The 18,833-nt window shown below is 39.1% G+C and overlaps 2 protein-coding genes and 2 pseudogenes across 13 annotated transcripts in view; 1 reads left to right on the top strand and 3 right to left on the bottom strand.

Moving 5' to 3' along the window:
* The window catches only part of PPIP5K2 (diphosphoinositol pentakisphosphate kinase 2), a 67,295-nt gene extending 57,626 nt beyond the window's left edge, over window positions 1-9,669 (bottom strand). For 5 of the 11 annotated variants that reach the window (XM_053911181.2, XM_053911191.2, XM_053911197.2 and 2 more), the window contains exons 1-2: window positions 9,435-9,669; window positions 3,077-3,459 (exon numbers count right to left, since the gene is read on the bottom strand). In XM_053911181.2, coding sequence (XP_053767156.1) covers window positions 3,077-3,190 — 114 coding nt within the window. In that variant the 5' untranslated portion in view covers window positions 3,191-3,459; window positions 9,435-9,669. Of the gene's footprint in view, window positions 1-3,076; window positions 3,460-8,788; window positions 8,879-9,434 lie in introns of all 11 variants that reach the window. The other 6 variants (XM_053911204.2, XM_053911201.2, XM_053911209.2 and 3 more) reach the window with 2 other exon arrangements.
* Window positions 4,198-5,644, bottom strand: LOC112307187 (S-adenosylmethionine decarboxylase proenzyme-like; annotated as a pseudogene).
* A 34-nt stretch (window positions 9,670-9,703) lies between the features above and the next one.
* Window positions 9,704-18,833, top strand: part of GIN1 (gypsy retrotransposon integrase 1) — a 29,950-nt gene continuing 20,820 nt past the window's right edge. For both annotated transcript variants that reach the window (XM_024563295.3, XM_024563294.3), the window contains exon 1: window positions 9,704-9,857. The gene's annotated coding sequence lies outside the window, so the exon portion shown is untranslated. The remainder of the gene's footprint in view (window positions 9,858-18,833) is intronic.
* Window positions 9,948-18,103, bottom strand: LOC139440699 (tigger transposable element-derived protein 1-like; annotated as a pseudogene).

Here is an 18,833-nt window from a genome sequence, read left to right as displayed (position 1 = left end):
GGTGGCAAAGTGACAGCAGCCAGGGAAAATGGCAGCCCGACATTCACATATGGTGGATAAAAATCAGGGAGACACCTTGCAAGTGAACCCAGCCCCAGGCCAGACCGCACAGTACAGGGTCCCAGCGCTGGGAAAAAGGAAGCCTCATAACTTCTGTTTATCTCTTCATCTCTTAGTTCTATTTGTGGAGCTTTGATCTGTTCTTTCATTTGAACATTTTTTTGTCTCAGTGCACCTGTTATATAGTGAGGGGCAGAGCCTTAGGTATTTGCCAGGAAGGAGCAACCCGTGTGGCTGTGTTGTGGCACTACATGTAGGGGAGGGGTCCCAGAGGAAACAATGTCGCTTACTCTGTTCTCTGCTGGCTTTCAGTCACTTCCCCTGCTACCCACAAGCAAATTGGGCCCTTCTGGTGCTGATTCCCGGGTGGGTGTGTTTGTGAACATTCTTGGACCCTGTGGGTCTCTCCAATGAACTCTCCTGTGAGGCTTGGAGTTTCTCCAGCCACCACAACCCCCACATGTTTTTATCACCAGAGGTTTTGAGGCTTTATTTCCCTGCACTAGAACCCTGGGTTGCATGGTCTGTCTTGCTCCTCAGTTGTTCCTCCCCACTTGCTCCCCATCCACACGCAAATGTGGGACTGTCTGGTCCTCCAGCCACCACCTTGCCGTGCATCCTCTCCACCAGGGCTGCTCGTCTCATCCCCTCCTACCAGTCTGGGTGAATGTTTCTTCTTTAACTCCTTGGTTGTCAGACTTCTATACAGTTCAATTTTCTGGCAATTTTTTGTTTTTAAATTTATTGTCGTTCTTTCGGTTGTGCAAGGAGGCAAAGTGTATCTACCTATGCCTCCATCTTGTCTGGAAGTCTCAAGATGATTCTTTATCTAAAAGTATAAAGTATAAAGTTCTTTATACTTTAAAATAAAGAAAAATAGAACAGATGGAATGTTAAATCTGGGGAAAAAAAAGCCCTGGCTGGTGTGGTTCAGTGGGTTGAGTGCCGGCCTGTGAACCAAAGGGTCACTGGTTCGATTCCCGGGCAGGGCACACTCCTGGGTTGTGGGCCAGGTCCCCTCTGATTGGTGCATGAGAGGCAACCACATATTGATGTTTCTCTCCCTCTTGTTCTCCTTCCCGTCCCCTCTCTCTAAAAATAAATAAATAAAATCTTTAAAAAAAAGAAAGAAAAAATTACAAAATTTTCCTATTTAGGTAAAGCCTTCTAAGAATGACAATATTGAATAACAATAAAAATTAAAATTATAAAAAAAATGAAAACAATTTTTAAAACAGATATAAGTTATTTTGTTAGATATTATGTCTAAATGAAATTCTTTGAAATCTTAAAAACAGAAGAATGATCTGGAACCAATTGGTTTATTGATCTGTAGGTCAAATGAGCCTTATCAAGGTCCTCAAAAGTGATAACTACACATCCTGAATGTAAACTCAATTTAATTAGTACCAATATTGCAAGAACTATATTATGCACTGAAGAGTGAAGATGTACAGAAACTACCTGCCCTCAAAGTGCTTTGAGTCTAAGGGGGGACAGAGTAATAATATAGAATATTATGATCAATGAAATAAAATATATATGTCAAGGTACAGAAATAGTACCAAGGAAGAAGTGTTCAAGTCTCAAGGGGGAAAGAACAAGGCGGGGGGGGGGGGAAGAGTGAGTAACAGGAAATCTGATCATGGTTTTGAAGAATGAAAAACAATTCATAAGGTACCCCAAAACAAGAGCATTTCGTAGAGATACAGGAGTGCATAAAACAGCAAAGACTCATGATAAAACATGGACTAAGTGGGAAATAAAATTTTGATATTGCTAAAACATAAAAGGTAAAAGGGATGAGAAAGGGTATAGTTCTAGACACAGGCGAGAGAAAAAAGTCCTTAGATGTAAAACTGGACTTGATCTATCAGTGGTGTTCACAATGTGTTCAAAACTGTGGAAAGAGAAAAGGTAAGTGTAGTAGAAGCTGTGTGGATAGTACTTTCCAGTCTGAGGCAGCCAGAGAAGCTCTGTTATTATGTCTACTTACTGGTCTTCTAGATAAGACTTCAGATAAAGAGAAGGTTTGGCTGGTAAGAGAAGCTGAAAAGTCATTATTTTTTTGTGGAGTGAGGTGGGTGACGTGGTAGGTTTTATACCAGTGACAGTGTGACTTGCACGTCAGGAATGTGTAATTGCACCATAAAAGTTGTTGCTAAATGACTACAAAAATATTAGAGTCATCTAATAGGTATTTTTGGTTTGTCTTTACTACTTTTATGAAGTACAACAGGGCTTTGTTTTAAGACAAAATTACCTTTCCCATTAAAAATACCAGAAACACAAACATAGTACAAGTTAGTTGGGTAAAGCAATCTCTACTTGTAAGGGAAAACAAAGACAAGTAAGAATAATAGTGAACTAATGGAAGTATAACTAAATTGACATGACAAATGTGTCATTCCTAAAGGTCCAACATGGATGTACAATCTAATAGGTCAGATCAGGAAGCGAACAGAACTCGCATACACTTACACACACAATCTGCAGATATGTAAGACAGCCTCTCCTTTTAGCCACCCAATTAAATATCTCTAATAAATAAGGATTATCTTCTGGTCTACTACCACTCGTGTTGTCAACATGACAAACTTAATAAAGCGGGTTAAGGAGTCCTGCTTTGGTACCTTTGAAATTATTTCCTTCTACTTTAGCTTGATATAATTGCTATGTACTTCTACATATACAAGAAACCCTTCTGAATGATGGCCACATTTTCTAGCCGGTCCTGTGTTTTACAAGGCATATCAATGAAAGACACTATAATAGGCATCATTAAACAATCTAAATGTCTGACCCCTAAATGTATTTCTTGATGTACCATAAATCAGTGTCACTTATGAAACAAATGTTTTTCCAGTTTAAAATATTTCCAACAAATTTCTATATAAAAAAATGTCTTCACAATGTCAGATAAAAGCATTAATTCACCTTAACAGTGATCAGTAAAACACCTATCCTGTATTGTCTTCTCTCACCCAAAAAACAACAACAAAAAACACCAACTTACAGACTCATCCTCCTCCTCCTCATCTTCATCTGCATGGTGGAAGAAATGTCGATAATTACCAGGGTTGATTTCTGTATCTTCAGGCCCAACAAAGAATCTGGGGACTTCACTCATTTTTATTTCATTTGATGTAGGTTATAATTTAAATGTATTATACTAAAACTTCTTCTAAATAAACAAAATCAGAAGAATGTATTCCCTGTCTACCAGCTGACACAGGTCTGTTGCAGCATGCTTCTGCTTACATAGTCACTTAAATTGTGCGGACAGTTAGTTGGCACATGCTCTTTTGTGCTCAGATATCATTGCTTCATTGTTGATGCAGTGTCATAAACAAAGATGGGAGGCTATTGCTTCAGTCAGATGATTCAGCAATCCTTTACCTAAAGTGCAATGAAAAATTAATTTAAAAGATGATTGTAAAACCTGGACCAATAACTTGATACATACCTTCAAAATGAAAAGATATTTCTTCCATAAAAGTAAGAAATTAAGACTCTGACCTTCAATAATATACATCTTTGAAACTTGACAAACTGATACAAAATAACGCAAAAAATTACACACTACAGTTCTCAAGTCCAAATGATCTAACAAATTAGGGGAAATTATTTAGATTACCACAAAATTATATCAAAAGCTAAATCCCTCTGCACATAGTTCAGAAATATCTGCATGGAAAACAATAGATAACATGTAATGGGGTTTAAAAACCATTGACCACTATGTATCAGTCTGAAGTTACATGAAAACATGTTTTTAACAGTGTATTGCTTTATTGGGGCGGGACTGGAAGAGAAGACACCATGCTGAGGAGCAAAATCAATTAAAGGAATGCAAGTGCAGGAAACAATAATGTTAAAATAGTAATACCCAAAGTGGGTAACTGCAATCACTTTCTTAAAAGGATTTGACTTGTGGAAAAAAAGCTTTAATTGCTGTTGCAAAACACATCTGTGTAAAGTTCAAATTGGTTTCAGTAACATTAGTAGAGAATACATTCTAGAAACTGGAGATAACGGAATGCAATATCCTGGCAGCAATTTAATAGAACAGTCCCCGTAGGTAAGGCTGAGGCCAACCCCTACAGAGGACGAAAGCCCTGTCTGTGGAGAATTTTGGATGATAAATGGAGAAATATTACACTGTGCATAACCAAACTGAATTGTTGTCGCAAATATCATAAAGTTTTATGTAGTAAAAAATTTTTCTGTAGGCACTTTAATTTCACAGCAAGAGTCACACAGGACACCAAAACACAGAAGAGAACATTCATGCAAGATATCTAACTCCTTGATATAGTAATGCACACAATTCAAACTGATTACACTATCATTACATCTACGGCTTTCTGCGACTACTAGGTGGTGGTTATGGAAAGCACAGCCCCAGGTACCAGTATCTAAAAAGCAGCCACCACCTTCTTCTATGCGTGTTCTCTCTTTGTGTTTTTTCTTCATTCTTCTTGATCAACTCTAACATTGTTGCTGCTTCTTAGCAAAACTGGTAAAAACAAAGTTGTCATCATTGAACATAGCACTCTGGCAATCAAGACATTTAAAACCTTCAATCTTCTGGGACGAAGAAAGCACCGTGCCGCATTTAGAACTCTGATTTACAAAAAAGGTGGTCACAAACTTTCCCGGCTTGGAGACTTCCACAACTCTCCTGATCAAGTCATCACGGGAGGTCTGCCTGAAGTTTGGTTGAAAGCTAACGTAAGAAAATTCTGGTTCTGGAGTGGTCTGAGTAGTCCATTAAGTTCCATCCAATCTCATGCCATTCATCGAATACCCACAGGGACTGAACGCTGTGGCGTCAATGACAGAATCTGGTGTCAGGTCATGAATTCCACTCTCACAAGTGATATCCTTTGCAGCAACACCATCTTTCATGGAAAACTGGTCCCTAACGGCTGGGTCAAGCTCACTCATCAGAATTTCCTGGGTTTGACCTGGCTGACTGATGACCCTATTCTCTGGGAAATCCAAAGTAGAGTACCAACAATCAGAATTCACGTGCCCCACACAATATGCTGCTCCACTGGGGAAAATTACATTAATAAAACTCTATTTCTTCCTGGAAATACCAATGTGGGTACATTCGGTAAAAAGGCTTCATGAAATTCTTATGAGAATAAAAGAAGCTTTAAATTGAGTCAAACCCACTGTAATCTCCAGCAAGTTTCAACAGGGGAAGCAGTGCTTTCAGTAAGAGGGAGGTACCACATGTCTTCAAATAAAACACCTCTTGCAGACAAACATGCTACTCTTACTGAACACATAAGTTTCCAGCCTGTCAGTTTTTGTCATGCTTTAGATTGAACATTGCACATCCTTCACAAGGATGTCCCACTCAGATCTTGCAACTGTGTGAAGATCCCCGGATCCTTGCTTTGTGTCAGGTTGCTGCCCAGAGAACCAAACCTCCAGTATCTTCTCCATCCCTTCAAAAAAGTATGCAGCTTCCATCACCATGAGACTAGCAAACAACCAACCACCACAGAAAATCAACTAAATTAAATGTCTTCTGCTGCTGCTGCTGCAGATTGTTGCAGCTTTTACTAAAGTTTTGGTTGCCCTTTTTTTTTTTACTATTTTATATTAACATTTTGGGGGGAAAAAGATTAATAAAAACTTCCCAGCTTTTGCGTGTATGTGTGTGTGTGCATGTGTGTTGTGTGAGCAAAAGTTGATCATGAATCTGTTGGAAATACAGGCAGATACATTTTAGTCTTTTGTAGTTCCCCTTTCCGCAGTAGAGAGAGCAGAGCCAGCCCTAGCTAACGCTGCTGGCCACGCACGCTGTGGAAGCCAAATCAGTTTTTTAAAGGCTTCAATTTGTAATAGTTCAGTTTGCAAAGAGGTTTTTTAGAGAATATATTCTTCATTCTGGACTCACATATAAATCAACAAGACAAGATTAGAGTGAAAACAGTGTTTGATTATAACAGCAATCCTTAAACTTTTAAAAGTCAAAAATTGGGAAATCTGATAAAAGCTATGATTCTCTCCTCAGGAAAAGAAATGTGCACGTGCACTAAACCTACACGCAACTGTACGTGCCTGACTGACATCCAAAGTCCTCCACACAAACAGATGCCCATGGACATCAGTTGAAGACCCATCATGCACAGCAGGGATAAAGCCTCAAAGCTGTTTACATGCACTTGTTCCTTGGTCATATTAAAAATAATCACCTCGCAAGATGAAACTACAGATCAAATGTTTCATTTGATTACTGGTAATATAAGAAATTACTAGATCAAATATTCTTTAGAGTTCAATAATATGCTACATAGAATTGCAAAGCATAACTCCAAAAGTCCTATTCCCAACGATCTAATTCCAGTCAAATGGAATTATAAATTTGAGATGGTCTTGAAGATGAAATGACAAGGCGGACACCACAGCAATTAGCGTATGGGAAGCACCAACTAAATGCTAGCTATTTATAAATCTTGTTAACTAGTATAATTAAGACAGAGATTCTGACCTAAACTTAACTGGCAGAGAATATAAACAATTTAATTTAGAATGTACCTACTTTCCTTGCATGTAATGAAGCTACAGAAACTCCTTCGTGCACTGCTGTTGCTGGAGACCTCATTACATTTTTTTCTAGTCTTACCACACTGCTCGAGACTTTCATAAACACTACTGCCTGGAATAAACAGTCATCTCCTTCACATCTTTACTGGTCATGGTCAAAGCTACCAATCCTTAAAGTGACGCCTTGGATCATCCATCACTCCCTTGTAGAACCCTCCCTTACCTGAACTTAAAATATTTCTAAGCCATCACCTTAACCCTTTCTGTAGGTTCCCTCAGGAGCCTAACTATGAACTAGTAAATCTTGGTTGCCAAAACCAGAGAAAACAGGAGCTCTAGCTCTTGATGCTCAGCTTGAATACAGACACATAACCAGATTTCCTGAAATCCCAAAAGCATCTTCCAATGGGAACACTGCTACAAATGGTGGCACTTTTCAGGACACTATTACGACAGCTACCCAATAGGTTATTAAGTAGGCTCCAGCAGGCTGGCAAAGGCAGGCTAGCATCATTTATAAGATTACTTATACAAGTAACATGCCAGGTTCCAAACAATCTTCACACTGATTTTTTTTACTTCCTCAAACATTCATGCAATACCTTTTTGCTGAGCCTGCCTTTCCTCTTGCCTGGAATTCTCTACTCTCCTTAAAAGTTCCTATTTCTCCTTCAACAACCAACTGGAGAGTCCTCAATAAATGCCTTTCTGACAACGATCAAGCCTCTGCCGGCCCTCAAACAGGTGTCAGCTTCTTTTCCCGTCTTCTATGCTCCACAACATTTTGGATCTATCTTTACAATGATCAGTTTCCACTGGAGTTAGGGTTTTCACTCCCTAACTTGTATTATGAAAAACTTCAAATACTGAGAGAAGGTAAAACAACAATTCACTATAAACATACACCCATCACTAGACTCAACAATTGCTAACAGTTTGTTATATTTATTTTCCATTTATATACACACATATATTTGCTGTACCATTTCAAAGTGAGTTGTATATATCAATACACTTCATCACTAAATATTTTATTATGCATCTCCTAAAAATAAGGGCATCCTCCTACATAACCACCATATCATTTCTTATTGTTCCATGATACTATTTATATGGAGTCGCATAGGAGTTTTTGGAGAACAGGGCCTTCCTCTATATAACCAGTACTTAACTGGTGCACAGCACTTATTTGAGTGATCAATCAATGTTCTGACAATCATTCAGCTTAATACCCTCCCAACAACTACCATCCAAGTCATAGGAGTTTAGCACTTACAGAGTAAGCTTTGATTGCACAACTCTGAACTTTCTGTATTATCAGTTTAATCCAGCAATTTTCAACCTTTTTCATTTCATGGCTCACGAACTAATTACTAAAATTCTATGTCATACCAAAAATATATTTCTTGCCAGTCTGACAAAAAATAGGTATAATTTTGACTCATTCACACTAGATAACTATTGTTGTATTGGGTTGACATTTCTTTTTTTGACAATCTAAGGGGAAAGAGGTCAGTGCCCCTGACTAAACAGTCAGGTACTGCATGTTTTAAAAATTCTTGTGGTACGCCAGTTGCAAATCGCTGGTTTAATCCCTTGCTTTAAGCAAGCCTGTTTCTGAACTACTTAATTCTACAGCACAACACTGGAGCTCTGCAAAGACAGAGACCATGTCTGTCTTTTGTTAGACACATAAGTAGGCATACCTCCCCACCCCCACATTTTAATGAATACTTTTAGCCACTGCAAATGTAAGAAATTGGAAGTGATGAAGCATAATAGCAAACCAATAGTAGTATAACAGTTAAGAATACAGATTATAGAATCCGCAAAACCTGGTTCCTAATACAGGTTCACATGGTTAATAGCAACGGCAGTTTACTAAGGCGAGTTATATGACCTCTCTGAGCATCAGTTTCTATCTCTGTAAAATGAGAATAATCATCTAATATAACTCATGGAACTGTTGAGAGGGGAGTACGAGAAAATATGTAAAGCGCTTGGCACATAGAAGAACTCGGTTAATGTCAGCTATCCTTATTATTTTATCTGCCTGAAACAAAAACTTTATTTTTCATTGAAGGATGTTCAATAGTAAAACAAAAGCCTATCCCAGTGTAGAACAATGATAGTAGGTGCTAACGTCGGCCATGCTTCTTACTTCCATGTAAGCCTTTCAGCACGCTAAGCAAGGCAAGGTGTCACCGGCAGGACTCCAAAGGTCGCAAACTCCCAGGAAGTCGTTGAGAACCTAGTAAATGAGATCCAGTGGTCACCACCCTCGCACTGCTTTCTCGAAGCCCGAAAGGATGCACCACTCTCCAACTGAGTAGGTGCGGCAGTGACCTACTCCGTCCTCACTCCGGAGAGCTGCCACGATTGGGGGTTTTTGAAGTGCGGGTGGGGGTGCGAGGGGCAAAGGAATAAAGACTGCGAAATGAAAATGAAGTCATTTCTACCCACAGTAGTTCCCAAACTCGAGGCTGCCTACTTTGGTGGAGCGAGACCGTAGCCCAGAGTATCGGCTAGAAACTCGGCTGTTCCCTGCTGAGCTGACACCTCTGATATTAACCAAGAAATGGAAAAGGGAAGCAACTGAGGAAGAGAAATAGGACGCGAAACGACCCGCAGGGCTGTACTGTTATTCCTCCACGCTGCCTTTCGCTCTGGCACCTGCCCCTTAGAGGAGCGCGTGTCTAAGGCTCCGCAGAGCTCAGCGGGAGACAAAGCAACTGCCCAGCAGCGGCTGCAAACCTTGGGTGACCAGGTCCCGCATCTCGGTTTTTCTTCGGTCTCGGGGCCCTCACCTCCGCTGTGGTGGTAACGCGATCGGCTGTAGATGGCTGATCCCATACAGGTCTCGGTATCCCCTTTAATCCCGAGGGCAGGGATGAGGTGTGGGTCAACACACTCCAGCTATTAGCGTGGACGTGGGTCTTCTTTCTTCAGCTAAGAGCAGAAGTGCCACATAGAGGTAGTGCATGGCACTACTATACTAGCGAATTTCCGCCACGCCTCCTCCTCGCCCGCTTCGGGTCTCACTCGTAGTCCTCGCCGGGCAGAACAATTTCCGGCAAGAGCCAAAGGTTCCGACCTAAACTTTCCGGTAGGAGCTCCATCGCCCGGATAAGCACCCCTTCTTAACGACCCGGGTAGCTTCGCTTCCGGCAGCACCAGATAAGTCGCGAGAGGAAGCTTAAATCCTATCGCTTGCATATAGGACCACTTCGGTGAGTGGTCGTTCTGGTGTGATTTGTCATGCTTAGTGAATTTTAAAGTGAGGTGTGACCTGACAGTAATGTTAAAACCATTCACCTCGACTAGCCTGGGAAGGGTTTAAATTGACTTTGTGGTAATGCGCAGGCGCCCTTGGGGCGGGAGGGCCTTGTTTGGGCGTTGAGATCGCCCCCGCCTGCCGAGCAGAAATCGGGCGATTTCCGTTTTCGGGCCTGGGGGTGGTGCGTGCTCGTTTTTAACCGAGTTTTGCTTAATGGTCGTTTTTCTGTTCGCGCTAAATTTAGCCGGATCTTGCCTTTAAGTTTTAGTTAATGAGCAGGTTAAACATTCTAGAAATGCTTCTTCACCGTTCAAGTAGCCTCCGAGACTCCGCGCAAATTCAAAAGTTGAGTGAGGCACTTAATTGACGTTAAAAGCATTCTCCTTACTTTAGCATAGTTGTCGTTTAAGCTGAAATATTACCCCTTTGCCCCAAATTAAAATCTGTGCGAGGAGAAACGCTAGCCCAAGAGAGAATCTTGTCCCGTTGTTTTAAAAAGAGAAGTACCCATTTTATCTCTGGGTTTTTCTTAAAAGGGCGTTTCTGAGCTAAAGTGGAAAATAATTTTCAATGGAAATTTATCACAGGTGGATTTATTTTTATGTATTTAGAGATGACATTTTCTAAACGAATTTGTACGCTGAAGTGGATTCTAAAGTGTGGTGTATTTAAATTTCCAGTCTGATATTAAATAAAATCGTGCATTTAATTTTTCAGAGATTAAAATAGAATAATTGAGAAGTAAAATTCTGATCACAAGTTAACATGCTTATTGAAATATAACTGATTTTAAATTTTTAAGTTGGAACACATGTATATACCTTTTAGAGGCTTAAAAATGGTACCCACAGTTAAATACTGATTTGATTTAAAGTGATACTTCACTGTCTTTATTGCACACACAAGATAAAATTATTAAAGGAACTAAGTAATATTTACTCATCAATTCATTGCTTTTATTTGATGTTGTACAAAGGATAGAGTGTAAAAAGTTCAGATATGACCCTGACATTTTCTCTTGCACCCCTAGAAATTGTAATGAGCCACCTTCACTCTTTTCTTATTCCTGCTCGTTTTAATACACAAGCAATTATGTTAACAAAAATTCCTAAAACATATCCAAAAAAATCCTAAAACAGTCTTCTTATTTATTGCTCAAACCACTTAATTGTTCATGTAAATGATACCTTCATTATTTAACATTTGGGCACAGGAAGATCATTTATCTTTATTCTGAATATTATAGCTTAAAACTATTTTCATTTTTATATTTTATTGATTATGATATTACAGTTGTCCCACATTTTTCCTTTCCCCCCTCTGCCTGGTCCCCCCTCCCCTCCAGCAATCCTCCCACCCTTAGTTCATATCTGTGCATCATGCATGTAAGGTCTTTGGCTTCTTCATTTCCTATACTGTTCTTGATACCCCCCTATTTTGTACCTACTGGTTGTGCTTCTTAATCCCTGTACCTTTCCCCTATTCTCCCCCTTCCCCATCCCAGCTGATAACCCTCCAAATGATCTCCATATCTATGATTCTGTTTCTGTTCTGCTTATTTGCTTAGTTTGTTTTTTTAGATTCAGTTGGTGATAGTTGTAAGAATTTTTGCCTTTTTAACATTCATAGTTTTGATCTTTTTCCTAAATAAGTCCTCTTAACATTTCATGTAATAATGTCTTGGCAATGATGAACTCCTTTAGCTTTACTTTGTCTGAGAAGCACTTTATCTGCTCTTCCATTCTAAATGATAGCTTTTCTGGATAGAGTAATCTTGGATGTAGGTCCTTGTCCTTTATGACTTTGAATACTTCTTTCTAGCCCCTTCTTGCCTGCAAGGTTTCTTTTGAGAAATCAGCTGATAGTTTTATGGGCACTCCTTTGTAGGTAACTCTCTGCTTTTCTCTTGCTGCTTTTAAGATTCTCTCTTTGTCTTTAACCTTTGACATTTTAATTAAGATGTGTCTTGGTGTGGACCTCTTTGGGTCCAACTTGTTTGGGACTGTCTGTGCTTCTGGACTTGTATGTCTATTTCCTGCATCAAATTAGGGAAGTTTTCATTCATTCTTTTTTTCAAATAAGTTTTCAATTTCTTGCTCTTCCTCTTCTCCTTCTGGTACCCCTATGATTCGGATGTTGGTATGTTTAAAGTTGTCCCAGAGGTTCCTAATCCTATCCTCAATTTTTTAAATTCTTTTTTCCTCCTGCAGTTCTGATTGAATGTTTTTTCCTTCCTTGTGTTCCAAATCATTGATTTGATTCTCAGGTTCATCCTCTCCACTGCTGGTTCCCTGTAGGTTTTTCTTTATTTCACTTCGTGTAAACTGTATTTCTTCCCTTATGTTTTTGCCATACTCAATAAGATCTTTGAGCATTCTGACCACTAGTGTTTTGAACTCAGCATCTGATAGGTTGACTATCTCTTCATTGCTTAGTTCTTCTTCTGGGCTTCTGTTCTGTTCTTTCATTCGGGTCATACTTCTTTGTCTCCTCAATTCGGCATCCTCCCTGTGTTTGTTTCTGTGTATTAGGTAGAGCTGCCTTGACTCCTTGTTTTAGTGGCATTGTCTGTTGTAGAAGGGGCACCTGTAAATTGTGTGGAGCAGAGCCTTAGGTAATGGCTAGGTCTGGCAACCCAATTCACAGCTTTATGGTTTTGTGTGGGGGCAGGGCTTGAAGAGGGGACAGTGCCATTGCCTGGCTTCTGAAGGTTTGTCCAGCACTTGCCCCATTTTCAGTCATTTCACCTACTTCCCATATGTGACTGGTGCCCTTCCAGCTGTTGCCCTGGTGATGGGTCCCAGAGTGCCTTGGGATTGCATACATTTTAAGTCTGTTCCAGTCCTTTAAATAGACTCTCCGGAAAATCCGGCAGTTTCTTCTGCCACCCCAACCCCCACTGGTTTCTACAGCCAGAAGTGATGGGGACCTGTCGTCTCTGTGCTGGGACTCTGGGCTGTGTGGTCTGGCCTGGGGTTGGGATTGCTCACTCCTAAGGTATCTCTCCTGACTTTTATCCACCATACATGAGTGTGGGACCACCCATTCCTCCGCCACTTCTCTGTGCCACACTGTGTCTCCATGCCTCTCTGCCCGTCACCACAACTCCATCCCTCCTACCCATTTGGAAGAATGTGGCTTCATTAAATCCTTGGTTGTCAGACTTCCATATGGCTTGGTTTTTTGACAGTTCTGGTTGTTTTGAGGTATAGTTGTAATTCTCTCTGTGGTTGCACAAGGAGGTGAAGCATGTTTACCTACACCTCCATCTTGACTGGAAGTCCTAAAGCTATCTGCTTACTACCTATGCAAATGATGTTTTCTAAGGACCAAATGATGAATGTACTTTGAAAAGAAAAAAAAATCTTTTGTTTCTTTAAGTTATTCCTGTATGTAAATACCAGATATTAGCAGCTAACTTTTAACCATCTACTTAAGACTTTTGTAAATTGATTTTTCTTTCTTTTTTTTTTTTTTGCATTTTCTATTTGTCCTTGTCATCTGTCTTTACTGAAGAACTACAGCTTGCGAACCCTATTAGACTGTAATCTCACTATAAAGTATGCAGCTGTTGAATCTTTTGGGTTTCATCGTTAGTAAAAACATTATAAACATTGCCAAAAACAATAAACTGTTAATGAAAGGAATGAGGTTTTTCAATACTTTCCTTGTAAATTTTCCTTGTAAAGATTTTGAGAAAAGTGATTCTCTGTTACTTTGAACAGCTTGATCTGGATGATGATACTTAAATGTTTTAAGAATAATGATATGTTGAGTTACCATTTGTAAAGGACTTTTCAAACCCATTATTTTATTGATGCACATAATTGTGAAAAAGGAGGGATAGGTATTATGTCCTTTTTCCAGATATGGATATTGAAATTTAAGCAGCTCACGCTAGAAATTCTGACTTGTAAAAGCCTTACCTTCTTGGACACACTGTACTTGTAGTTCCACACGTGTGCAAGCAGTATTTCCCAAAAGGGAACTTAGGAACATGTGCCCTCTTTTAATTCAATGCTACCTCTTCCATTAGGAAGTGGAAGTTATTAATTATTTATTGGCATATAGTTTAATGTCCACTGTGTCCCAAACACTGTATGAAACAGTATAAACATTAAGAATTAGTAAGACCTTATTCTTTATTTATAATTTAAATTATTTATTATAAAATCACTTTATAACTTTTCTAGCAGAGGCCTGAACCAAATATTATGAAAACTGAGGATGACACATAATTAATTCCGAGTGTAGCAGAGGGGAAAAAAACTGACATGAAATTTGAAGCAACAGAGACCAAGGTTCAAATGTCAGTGCATGAACTCATTAACTGTGTTGCCTCGTATAAACTGGATAATCTCTCTGAACCTCCATTTTCTTATCTATAAGATGGTTGTAAAAATAGTACCTACTCCATAGAATTTTTGCAGTTATTTTTTAATTGCTTATGTACTTTATTTAATTTTTTTAAGTATTTAAACACTTGTTCTTCTCCCTGTGGTTTTGACTTTCCAGTTGTCATATAAGTAGTAGCATATAGAATGTAGCCTTTTGTGTGTGGCTTCTCTCACTTAGCCTAATGATTTCGAGACTCATCCATGTTACTAGGCATGTTTGTAGTTTGTTTCTCATCAATTCTGGATAGTATTTCATTGTGTGAATTTGTTTATCCATTCACCAGTTGAACATTTGGATTGTTTTCAGGTTTTGGCTGTTACGAATAAAGCTTCTAGAAACATTCACAAACAGATTTCTGTGTGGACATACACTTCCATTTCTCTTGGGTTGAAACTGGTTTCCTGCATGTAAACAATTTGTATTACACTAGCAGTTCTCTGCATCCTTGCTAATACTTAGGATTGGTAGGTTTGTCTTGTTTTGTTGTTGTTTTTACCATTTTGCCGGTATGTTCTGGTATCTTACAGTGCTTTTATTTGCATTTTTCAATGTCTAATGGTGTTGAGTATCTTTTCATGTGTTTATTTGCCACCCATGTGTTCTTTGATGAAGTGTCTGTTCACGTCCTTTGCCCATTTTATAAAGTGGGTTTTTTCTTATTATTGAGTTTTGAGAATTCTTTATAAGTTCTGGACACAAGTTCTTTATTATATATATGTGTTACCAGCCCTGAATTAGGGGGCTCCCCTCCTCAGTTCTTGTCTGCTTGCAGAGAAGAATTAAGGTGAAAGACAACCCCTATAGTGGAAATGAGATAGAAGTTTATTTATGAAGTAGACCTGAGCACGAAGCTGCAAGCGGGCACCCAGCTAGTCTGAGTGCACTGACTGTTGGGATTTTAGGGGTCTATGCCTGCAGCCAGCTTCTAGGTTCCCCTCCTCCTCCCCTTTCCAGGCCTTGGGATTAATACACAGTTTCAAAGGCTTTCTTTCCCAGACAGTGGAAACAGTTCATACAGAACTTCAAGGACTTCCTCTTCGCCTCTGCCATCTTGGTTTTTCTCATGATTTTTGGAACACCTGGAAATCTTACTAGACCAGGCCTAAGACTGCTGAGTTAATTGGTGAGATATGTCTCCTTCCCTGCCTTGTTTTACCATCTCTCCTGCCTAACATATGTACTGTAAATGTTGTCTCCAAACTGTAATTTCTCTTTTTATTTTCTTAACAATATTGTTAAAATAACACAATGTTTAACTTTTTCTTTTATGAATGGTCTTTTTGTTTGCTATCTGGGAACCTAAGCTCACAAAGATTTTCTTTTTTATTTTACAGAAGTTCTATAGTTTCAGGTTTTACCTTTAGGTCTATGACCCATCGTGAATTAATTTTTACAGATGGTACAAAATAGGAGTTGAGGGTCATCTTTTTCTCATATTGATGTTTATTTCCAGTATCATCTCTTATAAATATTATTTATTCTCTATTGAATTACCTTGGCACTTTTTTCAAAAATCAATTTATCATTTCTGTGTGGCTCTATTTCTAGACATTGTATTCTGTTCAGTAGGCTAATGGCTATCATTTTGCCAACACCACATAGTTGCGATTACTACAGATATACCTTGGAGATACTGCAGGTTCAGTTCTAGACCACACAATGGAGTGAATATCACAGTAAAGCAAGTCACACAAAGTTTTTGTTTTCCCAATACATACAAAAGTATGTTTACACTATACCGCAGTCTCTTATAAAGCATACAGTACTATTATGTCTAAAAATGTATATATATAACTTAATTAAAAATACTTTTTTGCTAAAAAATGCGAACCAAGACCTGAGCCTTCAGTGAGTCATAATCTTTTTGTTGGTGGAGGGTCTTGCCTCAGTGTTGATGGCTGCTGACTAGTTTGGGTGCTGGTTGCTGAAGGTTGGGAGTGGCTGTGGCAATTTCTTAAAAAAGACAGCAGCAGTAGTTTTCTGCACTGAATGATTCTTCCTTTCATGAATCGAGTCCTCTGTAGCATACAGTGCTGTTTGACAGCATTTTACCCACAGTAGAACTTTAAAAATTGGAGTCAGTTTTCTCAAAACCTGCCACTGTTTTATCCACTAGTTTACATAATACTCTAAATTCTTCAGCATCATTGCAACAATCTTCACAGCATCTTCACCAGCAGTAGATTCCATCTCTAGAAACCACTTCCTTTGCTCATCCATAAGAAGCAACTCCTTATTCGTTAAAATTTTTTCCTGAGATTGTAGCAATTCAGTCCCATCTTTAGGCTCCACTGCTAATTCTCGTTCTTTTGCTGTTCCCACCATATGTGCAGTTACTTCCCCCACTGAAGTCTTGAATCCCTGAATGACATCCCTGAGGGTTGGAATCAACTTCTAAACTCCTGTTGATGTTGATATTTTGACCTCTTCCCATGAATTACAAATGTTTCAAATGGCATTTAGAATGGTAAATCCTTTCAAGAAGGTTTCACTTTACCCACATCCATCAGAGGAATCACTATGGCAGCTATAGCCTTGTGAAATATATTTCTTAAAAACAGTCATGCACCACAAAATGACATTTTGGTTGATGACAGACACATACCAGTATATGACAGTGGTTCCATAGGATTATAATGGAGCTGAAAAATTCCTGTTGCCAGATAACATTTTAGCCATCCTAACACCCTAATGTGCATTTCTCATGTGTTACTGGTCTTCTGTGTATTTACGGTGCTATACTTTTCATTGATATTTTAGAGTGTGCTTTCTACTTACATAAAAAGTTTGCTGTTAAACGATATGCAGTGTTACACCAGCAGCAGCCTCATACATCTTGTGTTTACTGCATTTCTTCATTGTATCATTTTCTCTTGTGCTTGATTCAATCTTGTGTTGTTTTGTACAGTAACACGCCATACAGGCTTGTGGCCTAGGAGCAAAAGGCTCTACTGTATAGCCTAGGTATATAGTAGGCTATAACATCCAAATTTGTTTAAGTTTATTACGTTAGCACAATGATGAACTTGCTTGAAGATGTTTTTTCTCAACACTAGCTCCATTATTAACTGGTACATGACTGTAATAAGACTTGAAGGTCAAATTCTCCTTGATCCATGACCTGCAGAATGGCTGTTGTGTTAGCGGGCATGAAGACAACATTAATCTCATTGTACATCTTCATCGGAGATCTTAGGTAATCAGGCGTGTTGTCAGTGAGCAGTAATATTTCGAAAGGAATGTTTTTTGGGGGGAGCAGTAGGTCTCACCAGTGGCCTTAAAGTATTCAGTAAACCCATGTTATAAACAGATGTGCTGTCATCCAGACTTTTTAGCATAATTCTTAAGGGCCCTGTGATTTTTGAAAAGGTAAATGCCACTGGCTTCATTAGTACCTAACAAGAGAGCCAGCCTGTCCTTTGAAGCTCTGAAGCTAGGCATTGACTTCTCTCTAGCTATGAAAGTCCCTAAATGACATCTTCAGCATCTCAACTATTTTATTTATTTTTTAAATTTTAAAAAATATTTTATTTGTTTATTTTTAGAGAGGGGGGAGGGAGGAAGAAAGAGAGGGAGAGAGACATCGATGTGGGCTTGCCTCTCGTGTGCCCCTCTCTGGGGATCTGGCCCACAACCCAGGCATGTGCCCTGACTGGGAATTGAACTAGCAACCCTTTGATCAGCAGGCCAGCACTCAATCCACTGAGCCACACCAGCCAGGGCCATCTCAACTATTTTAAAGTGTACATTTTAGTGGGATTAAGTACATTTACATTCTGTGTAACTATCACTGCCATCCATTCATCATTAGGACTCTTTTTTTTCTCAGATAACTGAAACTCTGTACTCTTTTAAACAGTGACTTCCCCATTACTCCAAACCCCCACACCCTGACAACCACCATTCTGATTTTTGCTTCTACAAATTTAATTACTTTAGGTACCTCATATATGTGGAATCATACAACATTTTTGTGACTGGCTTATTTTAGGTTAGCATAATGTCATTAAGGTTCGTCCGTGTTGTAGTATGTGTCAGAATTCCTTTTTAAGACTGAATAATTATTCCTTTGCATACATAGATCCCATTTTGTTTACACATTCATCCACTGATTGAATTTGGGTTGGGGCCACTTTTTGGCTATTGTGAACAAAGCTTCTGTGAACTTGGGTGTCAAAACAATCTTTTAACCCTAATAGAATCTAAATTTCCTAAAGGTCAAGAGGATATATGTCTTGTTCATTATTGTATCTCCAGTGTATGTCTGACACATAGCAAGAACCCAATAATATATTTTTAAATCAGTAACTGAATCTTGTGTTTGTCTCTAGCAACTGTCTTGTAATTCCTTGCCTTCATAACTAGACTTAAGCTTATTACATCCACTTTCTCAGTGCCCATTTCTTGCATACCTCATTGCAATCTGGTTTCTACCTGCCCTGCTCTACTGTAACTATTGCCAAAACCGCTAGACAGACTTTAGTTCTGGTATCACATAACCTCTCATCCATTTTGTGTTGAAGAGCTCTTT

Source organism: Desmodus rotundus, chromosome 1 (assembly GCF_022682495.2).
Source record: "Desmodus rotundus isolate HL8 chromosome 1, HLdesRot8A.1, whole genome shotgun sequence".
Lineage (NCBI taxonomy): Eukaryota > Metazoa > Chordata > Mammalia > Chiroptera > Phyllostomidae > Desmodus > Desmodus rotundus.
Note: the sequence above shows the minus strand (reverse complement) of the source record. Positions and strands in the feature narration are given on the sequence as shown.